This window comes from Cydia splendana, chromosome 23 (genome assembly GCF_910591565.1).
Source record: "Cydia splendana chromosome 23, ilCydSple1.2, whole genome shotgun sequence".
NCBI lineage: Eukaryota > Metazoa > Arthropoda > Insecta > Lepidoptera > Tortricidae > Cydia > Cydia splendana.
This window is the reverse complement of record NC_085982.1, coordinates 12222208-12245098: the sequence shown is the minus strand read 5'-3', so window position 1 is coordinate 12245098 and position 22891 is coordinate 12222208. Positions and strand designations below refer to the sequence as shown.

The window sequence follows — 22891 nt, the reverse complement described above, 5'->3', positions numbered from 1 at the left end:
AATTAATAAAACCTAGAAACCTAGAGGCATTACGACCATTACGATTACGTCAACAGCAGTTTTTTTTATGCGCAATGAATTTTAAACACACAAATACAACAGGTACAAAACAAGTAGTTTTTTTACTTTTTTCAATCCATCAATGATTATGTCACATCCCGACGACACAAAGATGGCCTGAGAACATAACATAACTACTATTAAAGTATGTCGGTATGTTTGTACTGTTGTACAAATTGCTTCCGTTGCCGTCTTTTATGTCGAAGTCTATGACTTATTCTGTTTCCGTTTCTTGGACATTCTGAATTCTGATGTGTGAATTATTTAAGTCTTAACGTCTCAGTAGATATTCTATCTATCTATCTAATATCTTTAAACGAGCAAATCTTGTTTATTTATTTATATAGGTATTCCGAGGATCTCGGAAACTGCTCTAACGATTTCGATGAAAGTTGCTATACTTATGGGGGTTTTCGGGGGCGATAAATCGATCTAGCTAGGTCTTATCTCTGGGAAAACACGCATTTTTGGGTTTTTATATGTTTTCCGAGCAAAGCTCGGTCTCCCAAATATTAATAGTTGATATTAGACACTAGTTTCACTAAGAAGGCGCTTCGCAAAAGGGTTGATGACAGGTACAACTGATAGATTGATACAAACTAGTCTAGGCAGTTGCAATTTAACAATGTTATTAAAATTGTCTTCGGTTACCGCAATAGTTACTTATGAAATAAAACTATTAGCCTTATGAACCAATTTTGTATGTATAACTGGCCTTAAAATTTATAGTTTATGGTGGTTCATTATTTTGTAAGTGGGTAGTTTTTGCACAGTGTAGTTTTTCCTCAGTCACCCGTTGACCACGGACGCTGTAAAGGGTTCGAAACGTCGAGTATGAATTCAATATACGCGATATAATCCGTTTCAATAGTTTTATTTAATGTTATTAAATTCAAATCCCGTGTAAAATTAAAGTTTTTAGTAAAATAAAAGGATTTTTAGTTCTTTAGCGCCATCCGTCAATAGTTATGCGATAGCAATTTAACTGTCAAGTGTCACACCACCGCTTGACATACATTTGATGGGAAACGCTTATTGTCACAGAATGCCTGTCTTCCGTCTTGGATGACATTCCAAACGCTAGAGTTGATCAGGATCACACAGTCGAAAATTGTTTTCCTTACCTTTCCCTTCCATAAGTCGAACCAGTAGAGTTAGACCAAGAGAAGTCTGGAACTATTTTGATAGCACACTCAGTGCAAGTGTCGATTATACGCCATGATTTCATAGATTGACGTTTAAAGTGCAGTGTTATCACTGCACTGCGTGTGCTATCAAAATCGTTGCAGACTTCTCTTGGTTCAACTCTACCATGGTATAATAATATACTCCGCCTGGTACTCCATTCCCGTCTTTTCTAGGTCACCTAACTGACACAAGCCTACGTCATCATGCGACAGCGCTATATGATAATATGCGATAGCGCTATATATAGCGGCCATGTTATTGTGACGTAGGCCTGTGTCACTCTGGGAATAGAAGACCATGTTTTATTAGACTATGAACTCTACCAGTTTTCTATATTTATATTTGAATCTTAATAAAAGCAGCACTCAATATTGGAAATATATTTTATGGTCTTAACAGATAGTGCTTGAAGCGTTAAGCTTATGATTTTAGCATTTTATGCAGATATGTAAATTTTGAAGTGAAAAAAAAGTAGAAAAATTCGTAATTCGTAGTTTTTTGGAACATTGGTCATCGCTCTTAACCAACTGACCTGCTGAAGCTAACCAGAAGCGTGCGATATTTTCAATTTCTTCCTTTTTGTTTATACGCGTCAGCAAGGAGCGTAGCGACATCTACACCGAAAAAAATAATTTTCTACAATACTACCAGAACGTATAGTAATTAAAAATATAGTTATACCTACTAAAATCCGGTAGTAATAACAAAAAATGTTGTTAAAACTTAAATACGCGATTAAGTCCCGTTGTGCAGTTTGATAAAAAATGTTGTATCGTGTAAAACTTGTTTTTTAAACATCACTGTTTAATTCTAGTTAAATGCAATTTAGTACTGCTTACAATTTCGTTGTATATGTAAAGATGCAAGTGTTGTAAATATTAAACGTTTGTCTCGTTTAATATATGCATCGTAACACTAACTATTGATATATAAAAATAAAGATACGAGTGTACACGTTACAAGTTATTATGTTGTGGTTACTATAATGCATTGTAGTCTGAACGAATCAAACAGTTGTGCCAACACCACGGTGTATGCGCGGGTGGCGGGGGGCGGAGAAAGGAATTGCGCAAGTCACAGAACGGCAGCCATTACGCCAGCGTCTTACGTTACGGCCGGTCGATGTTTTTATTTTCGTAGATCCTGTCCATAATTTTATTGTAAACTAGTACAAGTGTATAGTATAAGTGCGTGTTGTTTGCGTGTTGCTGACACAGTGAAATGTGCGGGTTCCGATTAAGGAAAAGTCCTCCCGCACCGATGTGGATAAGGAGGGATTCACACTGGTGGAAAGGAAACGCAAGGTGCGCAGGGCGCCTCGTAAAACTCTGTGTGGCACTGCGGAGCCGGTTAATTCTGGCCTACGAGCTGCGACACCGAGTAAGGCGCTCTACGTGTCACGCCTGCATTACTCCGCCGGGGCCGACGAGGTGGTGGAGTACGTCCGCCGGAAGACTGGCTACACGCTGAGGGTGCACCAGCTACAGTCGCGTCACTATGTGCACTTCAGTTCATTTGTAGTGCGCGTGCCGCGGCCTCTGCAGGACACCATCGCAAGCGCGGACTTCTGGCCGAAGGGTGTGGTGTTTCGGCGGTTCCGGGGCAACCTGCCGAATCCTACGCCGAGTCAGACGACGCTACGGAGCCACGCTGTTACATCGTCGCCCAAATCCAATGTTTAATTTGTATGTCATTTTTGTGTCTATTGTTTTCTTTGTGGAGACAAAATGTTTTTTTCATTTGTAGTGTCCCAGTGCCTTGGTTTTACTGTAATGCTGTGTTACTTATTTGATCAATAAAAAAAAAAATAAGTGTGCTTAAAAACTTGTCTGTATTTACTAGAAGAGCAGTGTACTGGTTATATATTGTTCACGTAACCAGAACCCACTGTGCTGAAGGGACTTCTAAACGGGCCATATGTTCAGTGCAATATGTGGCCGGCAACTATTAGTGTCCCTCTCTAACATGTGAGTAAGAGGACACCAATAGTTGCCGGCCACATATTGCAGTGAACATATGGCTCGTTTAGAAGCCCCATTAGCACAGTGCGTTCTGGTAACGTGAACAATATAAAACCAGTACACCGCACAAATCGTTCAGTTACATATACTGAATACCTTGTTATAACAACAGGACAGGAATGTATATGTTACTGTATTATTTAGTAACCATTAACAGACCGGCTAGTTGGGTTTACTAAAAGTCTTATACCCACTACTATACACTTCATAGAATTAACAAATTTAATTTAACAAGAATGGTCTGGTTATGTTTACAAAGTGTCCTGTCGTCACATATACAACAAGATAATATAGTACAGCTAACCAGATTCTGGTTACCAGTACCAGGTTTTTTTTTCAGTGTACCGTCATAATATTCTATCACAACGTCACGGAGTCTAAAGTTATACATATTGAAAATTATTCATCCTACTTGTCATTTAATTTTGCCCCTAAAAATCCGATATCTTACTATAATCATTCTTAACCAGCGATTGTAAATAATAAACCTTAAAGGTTAACTGGAAGAGATCCCTCAAAGTGATAAGTTCTCATTTGTACTTCTTACAAATTTCATGTTTTTTTAATTACACAAACGGGACTACCGCGATATAATTTCATTGTTTTTACCTTAATATCTGCTTTAAATTATATCGGGGTAGACCCGTTTGTGTAATTAAATATGTGTACAAAACGCAAAAGTTTAAAGTGTTGTATTATAATTTTATGTTATTTTAATATGTCTTTTTGTACAATAAAGAGTTTACTACGACTACCAGTGTAATAATTATTTTCTTTTTTTTTCTTTTCTTCTGTTATGATGTGTGTCTATCTAAAGTTGGCCAAGCAGATCTTGTCAGTAGAAAAAGGCGGCAAATTTGCAAAATGTAGGCGCGAAGGGATATCGTCACATAGAAAATTTGAATGTCGCGCCTTTTTCTACTGACAAGATTAGCTTGACCATCTATATCTATCTATCTATCTACTACTACCTAGGGGCTGTCCATAAATTACGTCATCGATTTTTGACGATTTTGGACCCCCCCCCCCTATAATCATCCAAAAATCATGCATCAAATGACCCCATTTCCTCCTACTTCATGCTACCGTCATCCGATGTCCAGACCCCCCCCCCCTAATTTGAAATGACGTAATTTATGAATAGCCCCCTATTTTGGTGTAACTCGACTCATCGGCGCCGGCGCATAAGAACAGCATGATCAGGCGATAACTAGATAGGGACAGGATAGGATTAGTTGACGTGATTTTTAGGGTTCCGTACCCAAAGGGTAAAACGGGACCCTATTACTAAGACTTCGCTGTCCGTCCGTCTGTCACCAGGCTGTATCTCACGAACCGTGATAGCTACAGTTGAAATTTTCACAGATGATGTATTTCTGTTGCCGCTATAACAACAAATACTAAAAACAGAATAAAATAAAGATTTAAATGGAGCTCCCATACAACAAACGTGATTTTTGACCAAAGTTAAGCAACGTCGGGAGTGGTCAGTACTTGGATGGGTGACCGTTTTTTTTTGCTTTTTTTTTCGTTTTTTTTTTTGTGTTATGGTACGGAACCCTTCGTGCGCGAGTCCGACTCACACTTGCCCGGTTTTGTCGGTACCGAGACCGAGTCACGGCCGAGTAAATGCAAGGTCGTATTTTGTCGGTCAATCGCATGTCCACGTGTAAGATTACCTTAAATTACACAATATTGCAAGATATACCTTAGCAATGTGCTAAAGACAATTATCAATAATTGCAAATTTGGCATGAAATGTATTTGGATTCTCGTTTACTGCCAAATCTTTTAAAAGTTAGTTTCGATTTTTATGACATTATGACACTTGAAATTGACGCTAACGTCGTATTTGCGTACAAAAATGTCTGTCGAATTTTGCGGGGAGCGTAGAAGTGCAGAAGATTACTCACACATACAAAAAAGATGTATCGGCGCAATTCGGGAAATGAGTTAGAGGTTCACGAGATATGAAATAGTAAAGATATGTGACGTTCCGCGGCAAAAGGTACGTTATGACGGCTGGCGCTTACGCTATTATTAACGCCGCTCCAATATTCAGCTGGGGCAATGGTACCTTTTGTCGTGGAACGTCACATATCTTTACTATTTCATATCTAGTGAATCTCTAATTCATTTCCCGAATCGCGCCGTATGTCTGCATACGATTTTTTGCACAATTGTGCAAGGTTTTTGACAGACGGGTATGTTGCTGAAAGGCTAATCCAGGTATGGTCTAGACATCAACAGATAAGAACATTGAGTAATAATCCATACTTTGAACGGGAACTTTCTAAGTGGAAACTTGCATGAGAATTTTCTTATTTCAACTTTCAGAAAACTAGTGGCAAATATATAATCAATCAATATTTACATACACACACACAGGCCCCAATGTGAAGGCCACCCACAATCACCCCGCAGCCACGCCCGCGCGAATGACATCTGATATGATTCCAATATCATTCTATTTTAAGGCCCGTCCAGACGGGAGCAATTTTTCGCCAATCTGATTAAATTGTCCGATCAAATCAGATGGTGCGGACGCAAACAACGATATGGCCACTTGCACAGATTTTAAATTTATGGTGATATTTGAGCGGTCTAAATAAAAAAAATGCCCCCACTAGAACAAATTGGTATTCTTGCATCTGTATCCCATTTTATTGGTAATATCGGTCATAATCGGCGGTCGAATTCAGTGAGCCAAATTGGCGTTTGCGTTCGCACGGCCTGATTTGATCGGACAATTCAATCAGATTGGCGAACAAAATAATTGTCCCCGTCTGGACAGGCCTTTATCGGTTCGATGTCAGTGTACATTCGTCACCAAAATTCTTTTAGCTCTCTTGTTTTTTGTCCCCAAAAAATGTGACGGAGTAGAGCTTTTTGTGAAATTTAGTTTTTTTTGTCAAGAGAATTATAATCTACAGCTAGATGACAAGCAAAAAGCAAATAGAACTAATTTTTTTTTATTTCTTAGATAAAATACAAAAATAGAAGCGTGACAGAGTCAGAAACAAGACAATGAAAAGAATTTTGACCCATTATTATACAGGGTGTCCCTAGCCATTGGACAATGCATTAGGGTATTTTAGAACCATATACAAAGTATCTTAAGTATCATAACAATCGGTGTAGCGACTGTAGCGGTTACGAAGAAATTAACGAATTACGATTTTTTTACTTTGGAGCAATCTGTATGTGTTAGTAGTGGTTAGTAGCTCCTGAGGTAATAAATAGTATGAAACCTTCTTCAACCGTCTTGATTATCTTTTTTATTTATGACAGTAATAAGATGGCTTTTGACAAATGTCATCATTGCCGCACATTTTCAAACAAATTGTCAAAAGCACTGCCAATGATTAATACAGTACTTACGTATGTTTCTTTTTGTTGTCGATTATTGGAAATAACTTTTGTTTGATAATTTATTTTTTATCTTTTGTTCTAATTAAAAACATATTACCGTTACAGCATTTCTGAGAAGTAACCCTACGTGGGATTTCAGGGTTTCACCCTGTAGAAGCATAATTTCAAAGAAATCTACTTATAAAATGATCAGTAACTGCACGTACAGTCGCCATCAGATATATCGGAGCGGCCAAGGTGTTCACAATATCTGAACACGTGCTCTAACGCCCTGACAATAGAGGCGTGTTCCGATATTTGTGAGCACCTTGGCCGCTCCGATATATCTGATGGCGACTGTACAGTAGGCATCACGGCGTGACCTTGAACTGATTCTCGGCCGCCCGTACGTTGACACCGACAGTTGCAACTTGCAACGTCATGCAGTAGCCGTGGCAACCTTCCAGTCAACCACTCAATAAATTATTGTACACTCGCCCATATATACCGGAGCGCCCATGGTGTTCAAAAATATCTGGACACGCACTCTAACTTGACAACAGAGGCGTTGTTCAGATATTTGTGTACAGGTAAAGTTATGATTTCAAAAAAATGTCCTTTGGAGAGTCATGTAAAAAGTGATTATCGGGCGTATTCTAAGTTTAAGGTTATGAAGATACGTCGCACTCCAGTGGGCGCGTTTTGGTGGCATGTCATTTGGTAGTTTACAAAAAAAACATCCTAACTTACGAATATACACCGTGTTTTTTTTGATTTCCGTTAATTTCAAGGGTGCATACCTGAGCTTAAATCAAGTAACTTTCCCAAAGACACCGATATTCTAATTAACTCCATTTCGAAGATAATCAATATTTTATTTTTTTCCTATAAGGCCTCTACAAGCTTGTACACTTGCCTTAAGGCCGGTTTACATATTGATTAGTGTTTAGAATGAGTTCATACATTTGCTACTAAACTTAAGTAAAATCTCGGTCGATCGATGTTCGAATTGACATTGATATGTCACAGATTTCAATTGTTTGGTTTAGTTAAATGTAATGCCCGTGTTACAACAACGCTATACTTATGCTACATTTAATTACTTTTTAATATCATTTATTCTGAAAAAAAAGCAAAAAAAAAATTTTTTTTTTCAAAATTAACTATGCCATTTAGTTTTCTTAAACGTACTTAAAGTACTTAAACATACCCCGAAGTTAACGGAATTCAATAAAAACACGGTGTATATGTATATGTACCTACTTAGTATTTGTAATATACCCGTTGTCAAGTTGTCATGTATCAATCTTAAATGTGTAAATACTCTTTGAAGTGATAAGCCCATTTAAGTGGCCACTTAAAAAATCTAATAAATAGCTGACATGACGAAGAACCTTGACTGCCAAAAATTTTGAAAAAATATTTATAATATATTCGCATAATATGCTTAAGTAAGTTGTTATATCAAATACCTATAATACATATTATTCAATCTTATTTTTATTTAAAATTGAATGCATATAAAAATAAAATTCAGCCTAACCAGACAAAATCAGAAATAAGCAGTTTCGACTTATTCACAGTGTTAGTGATGGTACTTGCCATAACTATTCCAAATTTCAGGTACCTACATCAAACGGTCTTTGAGAAAAACGCATTTAACTGATTTGCAAGACCGAAGTGATCCCATAAGAGCACCGTGAACAAAGTTTTGTACGGTGCTCTAAAAATAGATACCTAACTAACGTACAACCTTAGTTGCAAAGGTATTTGGAATTGCACTTTACAGACACTAGGTACCAAATACTAAGTACAAATACTTTATTCTGACAACTCGAAAATTGATTTGTGAACCTTACCAATGACATGCCCGCAAAATGCCCGATGGAGTGCGACGTATGGTCAGTACCGTCTTTGTTTACCATAAGGGCACACGGGGCCCGTGCCCAGGGCCCCCATCCTGTGCCCATCCTCAGGGGGCCCCGAAGGACAGACAGTAACAGTATATTTGATTACCCATAATAAATAAAAGAACATAGTAGAACATTTTTAGTTTAATTTGAATTTGTTACTTTCCAAAAGGGCCCCAAATTCTTATGTGTCCAAGGGCCCCAGCATAGTTTAAGACGGCCCTGCGTATGGTTATGAATTAGATATGGAGTAGTTATAGATCTGATCTGTCATTATCAAAAGTGACATCTCTTTAACCATAAACGTCAATTTTGACACTGACAGATATCCGTATTATGGCCAAAATCATTTAAAATAAGTCCGGTTTGCAATCCTTAAAAGAAACATACGTAGATATAGATATCTGCACATTAAAAGAATACACGTGGTCTATAGATTACTTCTTTACATAATAATATGTCAGTTGTAAATTTAAATAAATTATGTAGATTACCAGATTAGACATGATAATTGTTTATAGTGGAATATGAGATTTTTTTTTATTATTCTAAGATATCAGCTTCTCGTATTTTCTAGTCCACTACGTGTTGGTATATTAAGCCTGGCCGCAGACGTTCGGAATTTTCCGTACGGAATGACATGTGCGAGAGAGTGCTATGCATTTGTAGAGCGACGTCCCGTTCCCACCTGTCATTCCGTACGGAAACCGAATGAAAATTCTGAACGTAGGGTAAAGCGGCCGCTAAGCTCAAATATGGTCAAGTTTTTTCATTTATAGTCTGACTCTTTCACACCATAAGTGTTTATTGCAAGTTCTGTGTGTTCAAGTGGTCTCAGTGAAATGTTAGGTTAGATGGACTCCACAGACAAGACATCCTCCAGACTGAGCATAGTAGCTCTACCTCCTCTGCCACAAATACGGTAGTTTTACTCCATTTTCGAGTCAAAAGTGTCTTTGTGTGACGTCCGTGTCTTTGAACGGACCAATCACGGCACGGGACCTCGCTCACCTCGTCCCCCGCATATTAGTAGCTCTACCCCCTCTGCCACAAATACGGTAGTTTTACTCCATTTTCGAGTCAAAAGTGTCTTTGTGTGACGTCCGTGTCTTTGAACGGACCAATCACGGCACGGGACCTCGCTCACCTCGTCCCCCGCACCCCCGTATTTTTGGCAGCATCGGTTTCATGAAATAATTGCTCTAAACTCCGTCTATGACGATGGACTCTAACCACAAGCGTCGATACAGACGGACTGCAACCGATAGGGTTGCCAGTCCGTGCTGGCGAGGTTGCGGAAGATTACTTCGGCGTTCCTGGGACCTCGCCGTATAGCAGCGAGGCGGCACAATCAATATGTCGACGGCCGATCGAAAGATCAGGCAGATCGTAATGTTCCTGTGTAATGTTTTAACGATAGTCACATTAATCCAATATATAGGTAGGATAGATTCGTTAGGGTGCTTCAGAAGCCCGAAGGGCAAACTGTCCAGAAAAAGGAGCCCCGCGTAGCGGGGCTCCGTCGACTCAGGGAACGAGTTAAAGATTTTCACGCGTCACGATATGCCTAGGAATATCACGATATGCCTGATTTTAAGATCGGGCGCCGACATATATAAGTCGCTAGCAAAAAGAATGGATAGTATAGAGGGGTCCTGTCATTGTAAATTTTGTAGTCACTGTAAATTTACTGCCATCTATCGACACACGACTAAAACTCAAAATGAAAACGTATAAAGTTATCAAAAAATGTATATATATGGATAAATGATTTTATTATTTTTATATCATTTTGATCCATGTTCATTCACTGATATCTATGTGTTAAAATTGTTAAATATGAAACGGTGTCGTCACGCCATCTAGCCGAGGATAGGCTAAAGGTGTGTGCGGCATCTATTCGAGAATGACTTTTACTTGAATTCCGAGGCACGTTTTTTCCTTAGACTTTATTCGTCTTATACGAAGTTACATATGTCTTTGGTCGCTAGAGACCTCATACTATTGTCACTGTGACAAGGTACTAATTGGGTCATAAATTAAAACTTTCGACAGTACTTACCTATAGTCAGACGCCAAAAAAGTATTTTAAATCAAGTCGAGAAGCTAATTTAACCTAACCGAACTGCAGGTTTCGCGAGCAATTTTACACTTATATTCTACTTATGTCACTCCCACAGATGAGGCGAATCTAATGACATCTCATACATAGTAATCCGTCAAACGGCATGACTACGGTAGGCCGTGCTAAAGAAATATACGTACCTTCTTACCTATATAGATACATATACGTACTTGAAAAACAATCATCATTCGGCCGTCGGCTAAAAAACCTCAAAAGTAAACAGACAAATACGCAAAAACTTAAAATATGACTTACCTGTATAACTTCTAGAAACAGCAACAAACTCGTTTGCAAAACAAACTACTTTATGGCGAAATACAAAAAATACTGTGTCCTTTGAAAAACATTTATCATTTTGTTCATAAACTCACACACTCATCGGCAACTGTCAAGTTCAAATTTCGAAAATGGAACGCGCGCCGAAAACAGTGATGCGCCGAACAGTTATCGATAACGTTTAACGGTTATTCGGTTTAAACGCGACACGTCGTTTTGTAGCGAGTGCGCGGTGGGCAATGAGTCGATATCAGTGAGGTGACGTTGAGGTGGTTATGTCAACATTATTGCCGGTAGTGCTGTTGTGTGCGAATTATCGAAAAGTTTTTTTTGCGAAAATGTAAGTTTGTCAAAAAAATGTTTTTTTATCATGATGCTATAATCATTTCAGATTCTGAACAACATAGTTCGGTAAAACCTAATACATATTCAGTACTCTTTATTAGCACACTCTATTTACCCTTTCACGGGCAAACTTCGATTTGAATAAGAAATAGTATTGAAGATAGTCAAAAACATTAGCCTAGTTTAGACATTCAACTTAGAATTATGTTGCAATTATATAGTTGCATGATAATCCCGACCAAATAATGTCTCGATTCTTCGCTTCGCTAGTTTTAGATAGATAGGTATTGTTAGTTAGCGTATCTCGCTATAAAACTTTACAGTTTGGTGAATTTTATTGAAGGTATAATGTGATTTTCTTTTTCATGAAGCAACCTAGATAACCCAGACCTACACAGATATCTTGGTATTTTATGTACCTATACAATTTTCACACCCAGATAACGCTGTAACGACTACTATTATTGTCTATTCTGTTCTGTGACAACTAGTGATGTAATTTAGTCACAGAGCATATTGCCAACGTAGATTAGAGATGTAAACTAAATAGTTTATTACTATTACTTATTACCTAGCTTAGAAATTCTAACAGATTTTAGAATACTTTAAAGTGACCTAGAAAGTTACCGCTATGAAAACTGATGACCGCTATGACCGTGACCGGCGCTTTTGATGGTCTAATTATTATGACCGTCGCATCTGGCTTTATGAGGTTCCGTAGTATTCGTCTGTTTGTCTGTCTGACCTGAATCTACTTCAGAGTTCCTTAAGACTAAAAATAATAATGTTTAAAATCCACACATTTGAGGCAACGGGCATAGCTAAAGTAATATAAGAGCTACTTAGGATGCATTGTGTTGTCGATGGCATAAGGTCGTTAATGCAGTAAAAGCGTCTATAGGCAGCGCTGTCCGCTTATCATTAAGCAATCCTTATGCTTGTATGCTACCGTTATGGTTATTGCATACGTAAATAATGTCATGTTTCTGTATTTTACTGCCTCACTAAGGAAAGGTCTGTTTTTTGCAGTAAATATATGTAGCTACTGTACTTACTACATATAAAATATATGTTTGTGTCGAGTATTCTATTAATAGAAAGAGATACCTAGATAGTATTTGTCACGTGATAAAGTCATGTAACTGCAATTTACATATAATGCATAGGTACTCGTTTGCGTTCTCAATAAGATATAAAACGTAAACGTAACTAAACTCAATCTGGGTCAATACACTTAAAATGTAAATAATAATCGGTGAAGATCACATACGCAAATGCAAACGTCGGCACATAATTATACAAAACTATTAACATACTTGCGCGTCCGACTTTAAGCATTATATCAATGCTATAAGAACTATTAATAGTCACTAAACCTAATTTGATTCAATGAATTTGCTTTTCTTAACTTTACATTCACGAAAAAGTAAAAAGCCTAAATAACTTAGAAATGTCAATGTAGAGAAACAAAGTTTTATTTGCTGCCTACAAAACTACATTACACAGTCAATATTAGACAATATTGACGATGTAACGGTAAAAATAACTGTGTGTTATCGTCATCACAAAATAATTGAATTAAAATGGGGCGATCGTCATACGATGCTTTGATGAATGAAAACACTGAGTTGCGTGTTTCATCATTTCGTTTACTTGGTAATGCGTAAATGTATTGTTCTCAATAATTGATAGAATTGATACAGTAAAGTGTGACGTTATCCTAGTTATGTTCCATTGATGGGCAATTGGGCACATGTTTTCTGTCATTATATCTGGACACTTTAGATGTGTAGCTATATACTTTAGTTTGAGATTTAAAAGACTTCTGTAAGGGAAATTGCACGGGGAAAATCCTCGTAGGGCGAATAGAGAGCCCAAACAGTGCCAAGACTTTTACTGGTTAAACCACTTCAACAGACTTTTTTTTTCAGCTGTTAATTAGCGATGTTTGGTTTGGGAACCAAGGTTACGACATTCCACCTCATCGTAGCGTTTTTTCCGATTGCATCCTTAAAGTCTCTTAAAAAAAGTCTTAAAGTGTCTTGTGTCGGAGGCCAAGTCTCATTTTGGGTCGCTGAGCCAACGGAGTAGTAGTAGTAGCATCCTAAAAGTGCTTGGGTTATACCTATACCCAATGAGATTTTCTGGGTCAAGGTCAAACATATTAGCTTCGCCGATTTGTCATACTTGTTCGAGAGATTAGTGTAAATTATATTACATCTACACTCTTTCAGTAAAAAGTTAGGCTACATTACAACGCAGATTGACTGATCATATAGAGAATGCTCGTAGTAATTTCAAATTTGACTAATTTGCGTATTGTCCCTAGCGGGGTCCATGTGTGCATGTGCTTATACTTAAATGAACATCCTGTAAACACCATGGTTCTCCTCCTTCTTCTTCCTCGCGTTATCCCGGCATTTTGCCACGGCTCATGGGAGCCTGGGGTCCGCTTGACAACTAATCCCATGATTTGACGTAGGCACTAGTTTTTACGAAAGCGACTGCCATCTGACCTTCCAACCCAGAGGAACACCATGGTTGCAAGAAAATAAATGAAATGAAAATAATTTGTACTCGTAGAATATTTATTGCGAAATAGTGATTTAACAACATCGATATCGACACAATGTCGACGGTAACATCCCTACTAACCTGTTATCTGTGGGTGTGTCCCGTAATAATGCACTTAAAGCGTTATCAAATCAGTCTTCTGATAGCATTAGGTTAGGTTAGGCTTAGGATTAAGATGGAGGGGGCCTAGCCAAATGGCAATCGTATGTATGTAAACACTTTATTGACATTAACAATTTATAGTCTATGGTGGGTATATCTGGCGATTCAGGGGGGGAATGTCGAAAATGCTAGATTTTGGGGAGTTTCGGAAACGGGTGAGTTAGGGGAGGTTTTTTACATTTAGTTATGTTTTAGTTTTAATCTAGTTGTATTAGCTTGCTTAGGTTTAAGTAGTAATAATTAATTTTAAGTGCTGTTAATCGTGTAATAATATTTTTTGTACGTAATACATGTGTTAAACTCAATAAATAAATACAAGGTCGAAACACCGTCGCTCATGCATTTATAGTTTTGTGAATTAAAAAAATATTTATATGATACGAATATATCGGAGAGGCGGCAGAGAGCTCATAAATATCTGAACACGCCTCTATTGCTTCGGCACTAGAGCAGTGGGGAGACACTCCTCCTTTCGGGCAAACTCGGCTCCGTTCGGCTCAGCATTGCTCCGAGCAATTATTCGGGTTGGCAGTGTTGGCACCACTTGACGTCCTTTTGCGTGCACGTCCACAGATAGGATAATGACTTGAATTTTGACAACCCTAAATAGCCGAATAGTGCCATCTATAAGGGATAGCATGATTGGTCCCTGAATCGCAGTCAAACTTCGGTTTTGTAGGAAGTGTCCTTTCTGTACGGTAGCAGCTAGGCGTGGCTCACTCCGCGATTTCGTCGCTTTGCTACAGGTAGCTACAAGTACATCCGTTCCACACCAATTTTGGTGGCTAGCCATAAGCCGCGCGTGGCGCTGTCGCCACCTAGCGGCCATATCTGTCCTGATCGTAACACACGCGTTTTGTTAGAGAGTGAGTCTTCTGTACCTAGTACTATTATTTATTCTAAATTCTAAAGTAAATATAAAAACACTTACAAAACAACACTTTTTTTATATTATTATTATAGTTTTTTTTATGTAATTCGACATTAAGAGACCATATACATCTCTAAGTAATTGTAATACGTTAGTTTGAATTGGTAATTGCAGTTAGTTGTATTTTATAAAATTATTGATGTATTATTATTTTTTTTTGCTTGTATGTAGATTTAATGTTGACGTGTAAAAGTGCCCTTGTGGCCTATTTGCTGAATAAATGTTGCAGTTTTGAAGTAACGTGTTAAACTATTTATTACTAATGCCTGAATCCAGTCTAGACGTCTGTAACGCAATAAAATTGTTCAACAATTGCTCACGTAGTGTAAAATTGAATAAAATGCTGTCCAGAGATATCTCTTATATACTAACCGAGCAAGTGAAGCCAGCGAGTACTTGATACGGTGCGAAATCGATTTTAAAAGGCATATTGTGTTCAATTTTTAAACCAGCCAATGAGTTAATCAGAATTTATGTACACGATTATATCGCTTAAAATGTACCTGTCGCTTTTCGGTGAAGGAAAACATGGTGAGAAAACCGGATTAATCCCTATCTGTAAAGGATGATGCTACTTAAATGAGCAATTCTGATAAAGTTTGTACATTTCGATCACATCTTAGATTTCTATAAAAATTGGTATTGCTATGAACTCCACCACATTTCCCAAAATGTCCCAGAAAGTTTCTAAGAAACATTCTGGTAACAAAAAAGGAATGTTTCTTTGAAACTTTCTGGGACATTTTGGGAAATGTGGTGGAAGTTGTTCAGCTTCATGTACTTAACCAGCATACCAATTTTTATAGAAATCTAAGATGTGATCGAAATGTACAAACTTTTTGAGAATTGCTCTTATAACGATCCGGGTCCGGGCCAAAGCGTCCAGCACTTCGTTTTCTCTAGAAAGCATTATATGATCACAGAAAACGAAGTGTCGATGTCGGTGTCTTTAGTTACCTATCATTCTGATACCAAAATATAATTATGAATTAGCCTCAAAGTCTCAAAATAAGTTCAGCCTAGAATTAAGAGTTTTATTAAGTACCTATAGTCCTCATACAATTATATGAAATACTTTCTATAAATACTTGTAACTCACTAGAAAGAGACCTTAATTTCATTTCCATAAAGGACCTTGTCGTAAAGTTTACAGACACTCTTCGCAACTCAGTTCAAAGGGCTTTTGTATCCCTTTTCTTGTGAACTACAGATTTCTAACAACTTCCGAGTCCGCGGTCGTCTCATGGGACACATCTTATTCGCGAAAATATATGAATAGAAAGATTCTCACATAATAATAGTTTCTAACATACGAGCGGAACTCTATTTGACACGCGCTAAGTCATCTAATAGGGTCGAAGTGTAGCCATATGTTATGTATTCTTATGGTAACATTCCATTTCTAACCGCAGCTGCACTACCGGTACTGAACGCGTCGCTGTCATTGTCAATTTTCATAGTAAAATTGACAGTAATGCAGCTGCGGTTAGAAATGGAATGTTACCATTAGAGAGCCTAGGGAGCGCTTGGTTACCTTATATAGTAGTATACCCTATAATGGACACGGAACCAGTAATGGGACAAAAAAACACAATTCCTCTAAAATAAGTATATAAGGTGTATTCGGGTAATACCGAATGTCGGATAATTCCGAAATTCAGATGAAAATCACCCTTAATTCCATCATAATAAAAGTCTCTTTTCGGAATTATCCGACAGTTTTCGACATTCGGAATTAGCCGAGTAAACCTTAAAAGTAGTTTATAAACACTGGATATATTTTTATCATAAATAAGAGTCCTAGAGCTGATTATGTTAGAATTTTTATTAAATTCGGTTATTTTTTAAGAAATGTGCGTCAACCCAAAAGTTGTCGTGCAACTGAAAAAAAATATCACTAAAAATTCTTAACAACTTCGCTAAGAGAGGTGAGTTAATTTATTAAATTTTAATTAATTAATACTTGATGAAAACTAGAATGTGTTTTGTTAATTGCATTTACCATGAGATAAGGTATACAACACACTATGTTGTGACTCCACAGTTGTAAAAAAATAGTGGTATTTGGCCCAATCCCATTATAGGTAGCTGTAAAACTGCATACCTCCTATGATGGGACAATTGACATAATGATGCTTGCCATGCCATAATTTCATGTTTTAAACAATACAGAAGTAAAATGTAGTTACGAAATATGTCAACCAGGAGGTATTCTCGGACTTAGGATAAATTAATATCGTTTTTCCAAACTTTTATTTAACTTGCCTTGTTAGTTAGTGTGGGTCAAATCTTGGTAACTGAATTTGACCCACTTTTCGATTTCCGATTCAGTTGAAATTTTGTGTAAGTACGTAATTAAGTATGCAAATCGGATGATAATGCAATATTATGATAACATGGACTTGATCTGATGATGGAGACAGGAGGTGGCCATGGGAACTTTATCGCAATAAACCCTAACTAATTGTGTTTGGGTATATTAGAATTGTCTCGATGAATCTAATACAATAATAATTGGCTGTGGAAAGAAAAATACATTCAGCGATAAATGCTTATACCAAAAATTTATTTTTTTGCCATAACTTATTCCCCATTTCAATATTTTATACTGATAGAGCAATGTCCATTATAGGGGGCCCATTACTGGATCCACGTCCATTACCGGGGGCCCATTACTGGAGCTTTGGTGTCCATGACTGGAGAAAAAAAGCATAGTTTTAATTTGTTAATTATGTGGAAACTCATTGCAGTATCTTTGATACAACACGCCTAAAACATGAAAGGCGGATAGGACTTTCATCTTTTAACACGCTAAGCGGAAGACCATTTACATGTACAAGGGAAATATCATAAATACTCCAAATTTCCTCTTAAATGTCCCATGACTGGTGCTGTTACTATACCTTTATTATTACCTAACTTGCTTTGGCAACATTAGAAAAATACAGAAGTCTTTCTCGAGCTACCATTCGGTATTAGGCGTATTCGGCCACTTTGCCGAATATTCGGAATCCGGCCGAATATTGCCTACTATTCGGCCGAATACCGAATATCGGTTGCACCTACCTAAAAAGAAAAATTACATAAATAAAATAACCAAAAACTAGGTATATTTAATTTTTAAAATGTATTCTTGGAAAGTAGTTAAACACAAAGGCACGTTTTTGAGCATTTGTTGATTACAAAAATATTTTATTTTTATCATGGGTCTGATTTGATTGACTCTAACTACATTCATTAATTCTGTTCAACATAAAAATATATCTTAGCAAACGTTGTGCTTTGTTGGCGAACAGTTTTCATAATAATTGTGACTCAAAATATTCGGTATTCGGCCGAGAGAGGGGCCGAATATTCGGTATTCGGCCGAGAGAGGGGCCGAATATTCGGTATTCAGTATTCGGCCTAATTCAATATTCGGGGCATCTCTAGTTAAGACCATTGACGATATCTCAGGACGGGCCTTACGGGCACTAAAAATGGTACTAGTTCAGCGGTGTCACTCACGAATTCGAGCCCATCGTGCAGTCGAAGGCAACTAAGCAGTTGCGACCAATCGCGCGCGTGATGCAAACTCATCAACCAATCGTGTTGTAGCGGTGTGACACCGCTGTAGGTACTAGCCCCATTCTTATTGCCTGTAAGGTCAGTCCTGAGATATACGTCAATGGTTAAGACGAAAGGGAACGACCGTGCGAAATCGCCTTTTCATACAAACGTATATATAGTCCTCGTTTTCCTCTCTGGATATTTCATCATCATCATCATCATATCAGCCAGAGGACGTTCACTGCTGGACATAGGCCTCCTCCATAAGAGTGCCACAATGACCGGTCTTGCTCCACCCGCATCCAGCGGTCTCCCGCGACCTTTACCAGGTCGTCAGTCCACCTTGTGGGGGGTCTACCCACGCTGGATATTTACGTTATTGATAATATTTTGACACAATTTGATGTAAATAAGTATATCAACCTCAGCTATGCCCCTTCTTCGTTTTTCATCGAATTTTTAATAATGATTAAAGTAAGAAGCATTTAAAAATTTGTATGGAATTTCAGTTAGGCTCCTAATTCCTATAAAATATAAAATCTAATAAAGCCAAACGAAAGGGCAGTTAATCTTCTGTCGAAAGATGGCAGTAGGTAAATGTACTGTGGTAGGTACATAATTTACCATGACAGTAACTCTCTATACACTCTATCCTCTTTGGTATGGAGAAGCGGTCGTTCCCTTTCCTCTTATTTAACAAGTTTAACAACCAACTTTAGTTCACGGATATCATTCAAACATTCTAAACATTCATTCATATATGTAGATTGATAATTATACTAACAAATTGGTAATGGTAAAGTCAAATCGTTCATAAAGAGTTGAACAAATATCCGTCTGATCATAAAGGCCTGTGCACACCGGCTGCCTGTGCGTGATATGCACGTGCGCGTGCTGCGTTGTAGTATACAGATCGTTATAAGAGACGGCACACCGCTTGCGTGACGTGTGCGGCTCCAACATTTTAGTGTACGCGCACGTGCACGTCACGCACACGCAAGCCGGTGTGCACAGGCCTTAAATCATAGCTGGCGGTGGACTGTGGACTGTATAAAGTAAGATGAAATGATGAAAACACGGGTTTTCATAATATAAATTCGTATATATTTGTAAAATAATTTATATTGTAATTTCATATTATGAAATAAATAAATCTAAATCTTATGTAACCGAGAAATGTCAAATCCCAAACTAATTCTAATCATGTTGTACCATTCCCTTGAAACTACGTAACAATATTATAGGAATTTGGTTACAGAGGCTAGTAAATAGAGAAGACTGACGACCCTCTAAATAACACCGGCGTGTCAAATCTATGCCATGCTTTAAAGCTTTTTTGTACCTCTGACAGTCAGGTAAGTTCAATTTTTCGTTTCGAAGTCATAAATAGCAATAAGCTATTTCTGATACACAAATAAATCATGGCAAAATTCCATTTGGGCTCAAGATAGTGTCGCTACAAACAGCTTACATATGCTGAAATGAAAATTACAACATTTTTATCGAAGGTTAGCTGGAAGAGATCCCTTAAAGGGATAAGTTTACCTTTGTACCTATATTTCTCTAAATTTTATGTAAATCTGTGTTGTGTAACAAGACCAACGGACACAGCTCAACGGCAGACCTATAAATCTTTTTGTACTAGCCTATTTATTGTCAATAAAAATATTGTTATTGTTATTGTAATTCTGGTGTCCCACGGCTCTCGACATAGTGCCTCTTTCGGCCAGTTGATGAAAAAGGTGTCTAGAGGTCGTCCCGCCCTCTCCGTCTGGGTCTGCCGCGTCCGCGCCCTTTTGGCATCCACTTGGTAGCTACACTAGCCCATCTGTCTGGATGCATGCGGATAAAACTAAAATACAGAAATAATACTTAGCGCCATATAAATCTATTATTATTCTCTTTATTCAATTAGGGTCTTAGGTTAGGGTTTTACAATGTGAGTATAAAAGTAAAATATAAAAACACTTACAAAACATAACAAAAATATATAAACACATTATAAAAAACCTAACCTAGGGTGCCGCCGGCAGCGGGGCAGGGTCCAAGCTGCCGGTGGTCAGGGCCGCAGAGTGAGGAATCGACGTACTATACGCGCCGTGTCCAAAATTACCGCCTTCTGCATCTGACCCTTGATCCAACCACCCAGCGAGAGTCTCTCTAGGTGTTGGTCGAGACTCTTCGCTATGAGACCGTTCGCTGACACGACTATAGGAACAATGATCGTCGAGTCAACATCCCACATAGCGGTTATCTCGTGGGCTAAGTCTAGGTACTTGCTGGACTTGTCCTTCTCGGCCTTCACGAGATTCTCATCATGGGGGATGGTGACGTCGACGAGCACGGTCCGGCGCTGCGATCGATCTATCAGCACGATGTCAGGCTTATTGGCTACAATAGTCCTGTCAGTGATGATAGATCGATCCCAATAGAGCGTGGCACGACCATTTTCGAGAACTGGCGCAGGTGAGTACTTGTAGTACGGCACTTCGCGGTCCACAAGGCCGTATAGGAGGGCAAGCTGCTGGTGAATAATTCTGGCTACGAGGTTATGTCTGTGCAAGTACTCGCCGTTAGCAAGATGAGAACAACCGGAGATAATATGCCTGAGTGACTCTCCGGGACGGCGGCATGCCCGACAAATGTCGACCGTACCGTCCTTCAGGATATATCTCCGGTAGTTATTCGTCATGATAACTTCGTCCGCAATTGCACAGGCAAAACCCTCGGTTTCTCCGAAGAGGTCCCCAAATCGTAGCCAGTTCACCGACGCGGGTAGGTCTACATCGGGTCCCATGAGGGCCTTGTAGAACCGCCCGTGTAGCTGCTTATCCTTCCATACCGCCTTGCGGTCCTCGGTGCTTAGTACTACAGGTTTGCGCCAGTTCTCGTTCGCCAAGGAGAGCGGCGTGAGGCCCTTGTCAGCTGCCACCACATCACGATGCATCCCACACTCGTTGTTGAGGAAATAATTCCTGAGATTGTACACCTCACGGTTGTGGAGATTTTTGGCGTTTAGAAAGCCGCGACCTCCACATTTCCGTGGGATGTACAATCTCATAACAGACGAGCGTGGGTGCAACATACGGTGTGTGGTGAGCAGCTGTCGGACCCTCCGATCCAGGGCATCCAGCTCGGTCTGAGTCCACCTAAGTATGCCAAAGGAGTATGTGAGTAGAGGCATTACCCAGGCGTTGAAGGCGCGCACTTTGTTGCCTCCTGACAAAAGACTGTTGAGTACTTTTGTGAGCCGACTGAAAAAGCGCTCCTTCACCGACCGTCTAATACCTTCTTCCTCAATACCCAGCGACTGTGACATACCAAGGTATTTATAGGTTTCTGAAAGACATTGTCTCAGAAAGTTGTAAATTTGTTGAATTTACAATTTTCCCCCGCTGTACATGCATAACCGCACATTTATCGACACCAAACTCCATGTTGATGGCATTACTGAAGACTTCGGTAGTTTTCAGTAGCTCCACCAAGTCTTGGCTATTTGGTGCAAATAATTTGAGATCATCCATGTACAGAAGGTGAGAAATGACTTCACCCCCTCTCCGAAGCCGGCAACCTAGTTCTAAATCCTTCAGCAAGGTACTGAGAGGATTCAGAGCTAGGCAGAACCACAGAGGACTCAGAATATCACCCTGAAATATTCCTCGCTCAATCCTTATAAAATCCTGTGGGCCAGGGCTCTCATCCCCGCCTCCTGGTTGACGAAGGACTGTGGTCCATCGCCTCATACACGCGCTTAGAAAGGCTCTTAAAGCTGTATCAACTTTATACAGCTCTAAGACCCTCTCCAGCCATGAGTGAGGCACCGAATCATAGGCCTTCTTGTAGTCAATCCAGGCTGCTGAGAGGGCCCCCCTGTTCCGCCGGATTTGTTGGCAGATGGTCATGTCTATGAGGAGGAGCTCTTTAGTACCACGGGACCCAACCCTACATCCATTTTGCGCAGAGGCCAAAATATTGTTTGCGACAATGTGCGCGTTGATTTTTGCTCTCAAAATGGATGTAAGGAGCTTGTAGAGTGTAGGCAAGCATGTGATGGGTCTGTAGTTCTTCGCTTCCGTGGTACTACCGGACTTATAGAGCAGGAAGGTGACACCAGTTGTTAAGGAAGGTGGGGGAGAACCAAGCTCGAGGGCTTGTTGAAATTGTGCTGCCAAGCAGGAGTGTGAGCATCGGAACCATTTTAGCCAGAAGTTGTGCAATCCATCCGGCCCAGGACTTTTCCAGTTCTGGGCCGTGCGAATGGCACAACTTACGTCATCGGGGCTGATGGTGACTGACCCCATAGGTTCGATGGACTCGCACTCACGCTCGAAAACACTCATCCAACTCCCCTCGGTGTGTCCGACAGGCACTGACCAGATGCTACGCCAGAAGTCATTCA

General features: G+C 39.1%; 2 protein-coding genes across 2 annotated transcripts in view; both read right to left on the bottom strand.

Annotated features, from left to right (window-relative positions):
* Positions 1-11181, bottom strand: part of LOC134801854 (neural/ectodermal development factor IMP-L2-like) — a 107487-nt gene extending 96306 nt beyond the window's left edge. Inside the window, exon 1 of the mRNA XM_063774491.1 lies at positions 10911-11181. The gene's annotated coding sequence lies outside the window, so the exon portion shown is untranslated. The remainder of the gene's footprint in view (positions 1-10910) is intronic.
* LOC134801752 (uncharacterized) overlaps positions 9833-22891 on the bottom strand; it is a 30148-nt gene continuing 17089 nt past the window's right edge. The window contains exon 4 of the mRNA XM_063774349.1: positions 9833-9928. Coding sequence (XP_063630419.1) covers positions 9833-9928 — 96 coding nt within the window. The remainder of the gene's footprint in view (positions 9929-22891) is intronic.